This window comes from Gekko japonicus, unplaced genomic scaffold (genome assembly GCF_001447785.1).
Source record: "Gekko japonicus isolate JY-2015 unplaced genomic scaffold, Gekko_japonicus_V1.1 scaffold1086, whole genome shotgun sequence".
Lineage (NCBI taxonomy): Eukaryota > Metazoa > Chordata > Lepidosauria > Squamata > Gekkonidae > Gekko > Gekko japonicus.
The window spans coordinates 426639-436648 of record NW_015165270.1 but is presented as its reverse complement, the minus strand read 5'-3'; the positions used below and the strand labels follow the sequence as shown (position 1 = coordinate 436648).

The window sequence follows — 10010 nt, the reverse complement described above, 5'->3', positions numbered from 1 at the left end:
CCTTTGAGAATGCATTTAAAGTTAAAGTGGCTTTCCTTCTCTGCTCCCCCCCACACACCTCAAGCCTACCCAGGGAGGGGAACACTGGCTGGGGAAGGGAAGATTGATCCAGGAGGCATGCCTCCCCTTCACTTCCCCAGCCGCCCTGCCAGGAGCTGCACAATACGTGTGAAAGAGCCGCATGCGGCTCCCGAGCCACACTGTGGCCACCCCTGCACTAAGGGATTTGGTGATGCTGATGGTATTGTTGAAGGACATCCCAACATTTTAAGACCCTGTCTGGTTATCACCATTGCGATAATATACTTGTTGTGTACAAATGGCGACTGCACATGCCTTTACATGTGGCCATGCGAACTAACCTAGCTTTGCATCCCTGGACAATAGAATGAGAGGATCCTAGAACCAGCTTATCGGCTCATCCGGATCCTCAAGAGCAGGGGTCGTTTCGTAGAAAAAGAGCTAGGGGAACTCATTAGCATAACTCATTAGCATATGCCACACCCCCTGACATCACCGGAAGTGTGTCATAAGGCCACACCCCCTGACATCACTGGAAGTGTGTCATAAGGCCACACCCCCCGCCCCCAACGGTCCCAGCCGCCGCCGGCCTTGCAGCTCCACTGCTGAGCCCCATGAGGGGCCCGGCGGTGGACCTGCAAGGCAGCCCCGCGAAGGCCCTCCCTGGCCCCAGGCAGGCAGGGGTGGGGAGAGGCAGGGAGGAAGCAACTTACCCTATGACACACTTCTCCTACCTCCTCCTGGCTGAATGAGGGCCGGAAGCGGGGCGGCCAGAAGCAGGGGGCGGGGCTTCGTCATGTGCCCCGCCCCCCGTAACTCACCCGGGGGAACTGCGATCCCCCCTGAAATGACCTCTGCTCAAGAGAACCTATGGTTGCAGTAACACTGTAAAGAATCCTATCACAGGTGTGTGTGTGGGGGGTTTGTGTGTGTGGTTTTGTACTTGTATTTAAAGCGGGCCTCTGGCCGGTGACTGTATCTCCAGTTTTCCTTTTTCCTAAGTAAAGTATGAGCTGAAATCACTACACTATGCTTCAGTCTCAGTACTTTATAATACCAAACATTATTGCTTTCATGAAGTCACTGATCCTTGCGTAATGTACTCTGATTGACATCATTACACTTCTTTGAATATGTGTGGAAGAGTGGCCTTTCACTTACCTTTCCCCTGTAGGACTATGCCCAGAGGCTGCATTGGGACCTCTTCTGTCCTCAGGCTAAGGTTCCCGGTCCCTTGGTGGATGGGGGATCCCCCAGCTGTCAGGCTGATGGTGTGAAATCAGTTCTGGGGGAAGCCCAGAACTGGTGTCGCATCTTTCTAGGAATCAACAGAAACGCTATGGTTTTACCATAGCATTCCAAAAATCCTTAGAGAGGTATGACATCACTTCTGGGGGTTTTCCTGGAAGTGATGTCATTCTGTTTCCAGCCCCTCTTGTCCTCACCTCCCTGGTCTACAGCTAGTTGCCACGGCTGCCCTCACAACCCTACCTGAGGCTGTTGCTACGGCTGCCAACCTCCAGGTGTGCCCTGGAGATATGCAGGAATTATAATTGATCTGTGGACAGCAGAGATCAGTTCCCCTGGAGAACATGGCTACTTTGGAGGGTGCACTGTATGATATTATACCCTGTTGAGGTCTGACAGCCAGTTTGATGTAGTGGTTAAGAGCGTGGACTCTAATCTGGGAGAACTGGGGTTGATTCCCCACTCCTCCATATGCAGCTGTGGGTGGGACCTTGGGTCAGTCATAAGTTCTTTCAGAGCTGTTCTCTCAAGGGCTGTTATCGAAAGAGCTCTCTCAGCCCCACCTACCGCTCTGAGACTCCTTCAGGTAGTGAAGGGAGGGGTATAAATCCAATCTTAATCTTCTTTTTCCCCTCCTCAAACCCCGCCCTCCCCAGCCTTCCTCTGCATAGCTTCAGGAATTTCCCTCGGCTGTGCTGTTAGACTGGGCCACATGCAGCCCCTTCCTATGGCTGTGCACTGCAGGGGTGGTACATGGGAATGGCAGAGGAGGGAAGGGGAATGGCATGGGACTAGTCCTTACCTACAGAGGCTCCGGCATGTCTGTATTCTGTCTGCTCTTACATCTGTGTTCACTCTGTGGATTTAAGATGCTGGGTTCTAGTTCTAATGCACTGCCTTTTTCATTTAAAATCATTGTTGCTGGCGAAAAATCTAGAAGGCAATCCCTCCAGTGTATCACTGGGGCAGGCTCAGTCTCCCTCCCCTGTTTCCCCTTTGCAGCGTTCTTTCCCTCTGAAGTACCAGGCAATTCCTGGCACCAGCCCCTGTGAGCTTCCAGTTACAGTTTCTGCTCTTCCTCATGCATGTCACCTTCTCCTGGCAAAAAGCTTGTTCCATCACAAAGGCACCCAAATAACTGTGTCTCTTGGAGTTTTCTGATGCTTACAGGAATGCTATTCCCATAGTAGGACTTAAAAATGGTTCTCCTAATAGCCCATGCATTCTCTATCCATACTTCCATGCCTTTGGGATATGGACCTTGCGGACTGTGACTAGAAGGGCAATCTTTGCTTCCCAGCCTAGGCTTGCCAATCTCCCCCCCCCCCAGGATGGTTATTTGCAAGCTCTTATCAGGGCCGTAGCCAGCAATGAGCCACATGGGGCGGCGCCCCATCATATCTACAGTGCCCCCCACCAATGTTCCCTCTAAGCTGTGGAGTCTTGTGAGCAAAAATTCTACTTTGTGAGCTACTGGCATTAAAGCTGTGAGCGAGCCATTTGGCTACTGCATAAATTAGTCTGCTCTGAAGGCAACCTTCCTGAGCTGAGACAAATATGTGTGAGCCAGAGGCTAAAAAACTGTGAGCTGGCTCACACTAACTCAGCTTAGAGGGAACACTGCCCCCCACTGCACCAGCCCAAAGCCCACCCTTGAACCCACCCCCGACCAGCACTTTGTTCTCTGTGAGCTGGGATGCTGGTGGGGCTCCTCCTCATGCATGCAAGATGATGGAGTGGGGCAGTGCATCCTTACTGCCACTGCTGGCAGGCCTGGCATGTAATGCAAAGCATGGTGGACACCAGCGAGGGGCACCTGGCAGAGTGGTGCAGGGGCGGATTGGGGCCAGCTGGGGGCTAGCTGGCTGAACTAGGAAGGAGCCAGAGCAAAGCTGGGCAGGAGACAAAGGGCAGCGGGCGCAATAGGCCACCCTGGAGAGCCCCCAGACTTGGCGAGGGGGCATGTGCCAGTAATCATTATTTTTGGAAGGACGGCAGTGACAGCAGCTGTTTCCCTTTCCCTCCCTCTCCATAGTAGCACATCCCGAGAGCCACCCCCTTTTCAGCTGGGCTCCCTGGCATCCTTCTTCCCTCCTCTGACTCAGAAGCTTCATTTCAAGCAATGCAGGCACAGTGGAGGGGAGGAAGTTGGCTGGGGTAAGGAGTTACTACTCCTCTCCCTCCCCTGCTCCATTAAATTAAATTAAATTAAATTAAATTAGCACCCCTCCAGTGCCCTGGAACCCCTCAAAAGAATAATTCCTGGCTATGAGGCTGGCTTTTATATGTTTGTGCTACCAAGTGATTCAAATATCTATCTTTGTGTACCTCTGGAATGTGGGGCTACAGGTATGTTCCGGCACTTCTTCCCACTGCTCCTTGGGAGGTTATGGTGATTTTTTTCTGGATGCCTGGTTGTACTCTGTGTGCTGATGTGCTATACAATGTCCAGGTTCGATGACATCATGGGTTCATTTATCTATTCCTGCATGAATTATTTGGGAATGTCATTGGTGGGCATCATCATGATTTGGTGGGTAGGCAATATGGCTGTTAGCTTTGAGTTGGGAAACACCTGGAGATTTTGGGAGTGGAGCCTGGGGAGGGCAGGGTTTGGGGCAGGGAGGGACCTCAGTATGGTATAATGCCATAGAGTCCCCCTTCCAAAGCAGCCATTTTCTCTGTGGGAACTGATCTTGATCTACAGATGTCAGAGGCTGGCAACTGTAGTAGGCAATTATAGGTGCTGTAGGCAAATCTGTAAGTGTTGCTAAGCTGGCTTTTGTTTCTATGGATGTTCTGTTGACTCTACTACTGGTTGAGCATAGCATTGTGCCTGTGTTCTGCTGCCATTAGCTCTGGCACAGTAATATCTCCTGCCAATGAAGTCAGGCCATAGTATCTCCCCGATAGTCTTCTTTAAGTTCATAGAGCTATGTCAGCTTCAGCACATATATGTTTATGTAACTGATTTGTGCACTATACTTAAATCACATGCTGCCCATTATATGTTCCCGCTCATGCTCTAGATTTCAGAAGGTAGGTCTTCCCTGCCAAGTTTGGCTGCCTTGCAGTCTCTGCTAAAACTTTAATGTATTTCTCTTAGAGCAAATTACAGCAGACGCCTAGCAGCTTATTTTTGAAACCTCAAATTTAGTTGGTTTTTTCCAAAATACTAAAAGCAATTAGACTCTTCTTTACAGCTAGTAATTTTAAGGTCTTTTTTGTAAGAGTTTGATTCTCAATTATGCTAGAACCATCTACTCTTGCATTTCTGTCTCTAGGAATATCCAGCTTTGGTTGCTTCTGGAGAAAGATATCGAGACATGTGCAGTTTGATCCGATCCATGTTTCTTCAGAAGAAACTCCCACTGTGTTCAGTGTGGCTTACCCCATGGACTGTGGCCATAATTTACTTATTAAATATTATTTTAACAAATTCTTGCATTACAGCATGCCAAAGAGAATAAATATGCCCATTTGAGCCTTGAAAAATCAAATGTTAGAAAGGAGATACCACCAACCAAAAGTGATACACTCGCAATGAGGTTTTCCTGGAAAATTCTTCCCATTCAGGGACCAAAAGACATTCCATGATTTAATTTCTCTTTCTAAAAACAGTGGGCTAGCAATGAAATAATTGAAATCATGACTAATTATGGTTTTAACAGTAAAAATAGATATTATATAGATAGACTGTACTTAAAAGTGTTACCCTTTGTCACTGTAACTAAGATATTTATGAATTTAGTTAAATTGTAACCTTTTCTAGTAAAACATACTATATTCATGCCAATTCATAATAAATTGTTTATTCCCCCAAATAATATTAGCAACTCACTTTATTTCGGTCTTGTACAACCAATACTTTTCCAGTGTTGACATCTAATACAGCACCTGTTGTGGAAATAATATGTTCTAAATTTCATGATAAAATTAGATTAAAATATCCTGGAATCAAACTGGCAGACAGACAAAGCTTTTGGTCTCCTTTCAAGAGAGTGGGAGGACTATCAGATGATTTTTTTAAAAAAACCCACCCCACCCACCCCGATACTGCCATAGCTCATCCTCAAGATCAGTGTGGCAAAATTACATTTTCTTTAAAAACCAATGTGAAAGAACTGCTTTTTTATACTCTATTCACAAAGCCTGCCCTGCCCTGGATGGCCTAGGCTAGCCTGATCCAAGCAGGGTCAGACCCGGTTAGTACTTGGATGGGAGACAACCATGGTCATGATCTGGAGGCAGACAATGGCAAACCACCTCTGAACATCTCTTGCCTTGAAAACCCTGATGGGGCCACCATAAATCAGCTACAACTTGATGGCACTTTCCGCCTCCGTCTGCAGTGCCCTTGGGCTTTCGTATGGCTTGAGCTGCATCAGGGCCATCTGCTGAAGTAAACTCCTGAAGAGGAAGTCCTTAGGAAAATGAGTGATACGCTTCACAACACACAACACACATGATTCCATCCTTCCTTCACATGGTTGGCAGTGCATTTCTCGGTGTGGAATTTCATTTTGAAGGCAACATTGAAGTTATCTGTAACAACTCTACTCAGTTTTGTTTTTAAATTCCCCTTAATTTTCATTTCAAATTTATATGATATTAAAGGCAGAATTACACATCAGTCTACATATACCTAGTAGTCTGCCAGCAAATCTGGGGCTGCTGCTTGTAGCACTATTGCTCAAAATAAGTCTTATATGGAGAGGATTTGGCCATGTTCCTCGTTGGGGTTGCTAGTGTCTTTACAGTCTATACTCCTTTGCTTTTAACAATGATCTGACATCTAGAAAACACTGTCTGCGACTGGCACTTTGTGTGATTAATGTATATGTTTTGGGCTGCTGATAAAAGGCACAGATGCAAAGCTGGTGAAAACAAAAGTTGCCAGCCCTTTCTCTCATTACCAGAATATATTGGCTGTTTACCTGAACATGAAAAAGTTACAGGGAGCATGTTCTCAGCTGTCAGAACATCTTTTCCAGCAAAATCATATGCAGGCTCACTCAAAAGTAAATTCTACTGAACTTAGTTCCCAAAAGGTGTACATTGAACAGCTGCCTTAGTGCAGCAATAATGTATTTTGACCAATGTTCCCTCTAAGCTGAGTTAATGTGAGCTAGCTCAGTTTTTTAGCCTCCAGCTGACTCATTTTTGTCTTAGCTCAGGAAGGATGGCTCCAGAGCAAACTAATTTATGCAGCAGCAAAATCGCTGGCTCACAACTTTAATGCCAGTAGCTCACAGAGTAGAATTTTTGCTCACAAGACTCCACAGCTTAGAAGGAACATTGATTAGGAACGATGGTTGTATTCAGGGCTATTTTGGGGCAGGAACACACAGGAACGAAGTTCCGGCTGGCTTCAGAGTTGGCCACGCTCACTACAGCCAAAACCTCTGCATGCGCGGCTACAGAGGGAAGGCCTGGAGAGTGACGGCCTGGAAGGATCAGGGAGGCATTTAAATGCCTCCCCCTGCCTTTCCAAGGGCCAGCTTGCCCAGGCTCCCCGCAGCTGTGGGGCGCCCGGGCAAGCCAAGGGAAGGCATGGGGCTGTGGCCTAATATGCTAATGTGCTGTGCTATCAGGGGTGTGGTCTATTATGTTAATTAGTTTCTGGATTGGGTGTGGCCTATTATGCTAATGAGTTCCTGGTTGTATTTATCAAACAAGAATTGTTTGTATTTATCAAACAAGAATTGTACCTTAAGGGGAAAAGTAGATGTGGCTGCAGATATGACTGGATGGTCCCCATTTTTTAAAAAAAACTTAATGCTTTTTGTAAAGAAAGAAGGGTTACAGTGGACTTATCTAATTGGCTTGCTCTTTGCAACCTTTACAGTCTAATCTTATGTATATTTACCCCTGACCTGGATGGCCCAGGCTAGCTCGATCTCATCAGATCATGGAAGATAATGTTACCATAAGTGGACTGTCTCGATGTTGGGGGAAATTAGCTATGAGACAGAGGAGGCCAGAAGGGTACAAGGGATTGCACAATTATATATACCAAGGTCCAGTTCAGTAGGAAGACCCCAGATTTAAAGAGTATTCAATAGTTTTATTTAAGAATATTACTGATTATAGTCACACTAAGCAATCAAAAGGAATACAAAATCCAGAACTAAGAAATAAAGAGGTGATAGTAGAGATGTTAAGGAACAGTTATAGAGGTTATACTACCTGCCTGGACGTGCAGACGTCCATGAAGAAGATAGCGCAAATGGTCAGTGTTCCACGTTAAGGCCCAAAAAAGAGACTTTGGGGTGTACTCAATAATAGGCGCCCTCAGAGTATACACTGAGGTGGGGCTTGCTCCTTAGTTTTGTAGGAATTTGAGGGGTGGTCTCCTGGGCCTGAACTTGATGGGATTAATGAACATTGATGGCCCCATCAGGGAAGGTTGAATGGGTCTGATGACCATTGATGGTCCTACCGGGGTAGTTTGAATAGGTTCCCAGGCTTAGACAAAAAAGGGAGGAATGCATCTCTGATAGTCATCAGGAAGGATCACTGATGAAATTAAAGTCTGATCAATTTATCTTGGTATCCTGAGGGAGGGAGCAGGAAAGACAGGTGTTGAGACAAAAGATTTCCACATAGGCAGAGGTATCACACAAAAGAGGATTCCATGAGGATTTGGAGACAGAGAAGGTTTGTCAGGTGGCTACTGAATAGCTATAGAAATGCAGATACTTTACCTGAAGGAACTTGCAATCATTCTGTATGCATACCTTTGCTGAGTGGAGGGGAGTTGGAGATTGTCCTCTGAATAGCTATAGAAAACCTGAGATTGAAACCCTTTTGCAGCGCTTTGGCTAGCTCTGTGGTACAGGTCAAGAGTGTTCTCTTTGGCCTGGTTCTGTGGGTTTCTAGTTCAGGTCAGAAGTGGAGTGCCCCACAGTTGAGGCTACCCGTGAATAAGGCAGCGCCTCTGATCTACACTAAACAGGGTCAGCCATGGTCAATATTTAGATGGAAGACAACCAAAAATGTTTAGGGTCACAACACAGGGGCAGGCAATGGCAAACAATCTCTGAACTGCCCTTGAAAACCCCATGGGGTTGCCATAACTGTGACTTAATGGCAAAAAACAAACCAACCAACCCAGCGTGAATAGGATTTGTAGTGTGAGAGCACAACTAAATAAACCCCACAATTGGATATAAGTGGACGAATGGGGGAGTAACTTTGAACTTCTACATTCTGGGCTAAATCAGGAATACCACTGCATGCAGTCTCATAATTCCTGTAGCTACATAGACAATGCCAGGATCTACCAGACTGAAAACAGGCTGGATATCCCTTGGTTTGTGCCAGAGACTCTACGGTCTCAATACTTGGGTGCTACACTATGAGGAGTCTTTGGTCATCATGATCATGAATTGCAGCTCAAAGGTCAACAGCTGCTATTAGAGCTGTTTGATACCATATTTGGTTTAAAACCTGAACCTATACATGATTACTCACATGTCGTGCTAAGTTCAGTGTGGCTTACTCCAACTCAATTTGCATAACAGCATAGCCTTATGTGTCACATTTTAATTTCAAAGACTAAAAGAAGCAAGGGCAGAGAAAGGTGGAAGTCACGCCTAATCTTTTATGGTATAAGGATGAGAAAAAGCAGTCATCTTTAGTGTGTTTGTCAGCGATGCAGACAGTTAGAACTGTGTGCCACAAAAAAGGTTGAAAGTTCAAGTTTAGATGTGGTCTGTTTTCATGATAGTGAACTAGAAAGGTCTTGTACTTAAACATTTTGGGATATTCTTGAAAACAGAGTTTTATGAATTCTTTCAGATGCTCTTCTAAAATGGTTTGCAAGCATCCTCTCAATGTATTTACTTATGTGTAAGAAACAAGTATTCAAAGTGACATTTGCACCTTTCTGTGAAGTTAATATTCTATGTGGGCTTCCTCTAAACCTTACTTGCGAGCACTGAGTAATTTGTATGTGACTTCATAAAATCAATGTGTTTCTCTTGCCTGCTATTCCCTTATGTAGGGAGGCCATAAAACTCTGATTTATGGATGTGTAATTCACTGCTTCCCTTCTAGCCATGTTTTGGGGAGTGGTGACTTCATAGGTACACAGTTCTGAAGGAAATAAACAAGAATTCAATGAGATCTGAACACACTGGAAAAGTGGGTAGATGCGAACAAGATGCAATTTAACAAGGATAAGTGCAGAGTTCTACATCTGAGTAACAAAAATGAGGAACACGCATACTGGATGGGGGATACACTTCTGGGTAGCAGTGTGTGTGAACAAGATCTTGGGGTAAGTTAAATATGAGCAACCAGTGTGATTCAGCGACAAAAAAGGCTAGTGCGATCTTAAGAACATAAGAGATGCCAATGTTGGATCAGGCCAAAGGCCCATCCAGTCCAACACTCTGTATCACACAGTGGCCAGAAATACCAGTGCCATCAGGAGGTCCACCAGTGGGGCCAGGACATTAGAAGCCCTCCCACTGTTGACCCCCCCAAGCACCAAGATGACAGAGCATCACTTGCCCCAGAGTCCCTATCTATACCTTGTGGCTAATAGCCACCGATGGACTGCTCCATATCCTTATACTAATAGCCAAGTTGCCCCCTCCGTGCGGATATCTATATCTGCACTTTGGGGGAACTTGGGGGGCAGGGGGAGGTTTGTGCACACGTGGGGCAGTCCCCACATGTGCACAAAAATAAAAAAGTTAAAAAAAATTTCGGGGGGATGTTTAAATCCCCCC

The 10010-nt window shown here is 45.8% G+C and overlaps 1 protein-coding gene across 1 annotated transcript in view; it reads right to left on the bottom strand.

Annotated features, from left to right (window-relative positions):
• Nucleotides 1-10010, bottom strand: part of NUDT6 (nudix hydrolase 6) — a 27741-nt gene that overhangs the window by 10423 nt on the left and 7308 nt on the right. Inside the window, exon 3 of the mRNA XM_015410224.1 lies at nucleotides 5111-5166. Coding sequence (XP_015265710.1) covers nucleotides 5111-5166 — 56 coding nt within the window. The remainder of the gene's footprint in view (nucleotides 1-5110; nucleotides 5167-10010) is intronic.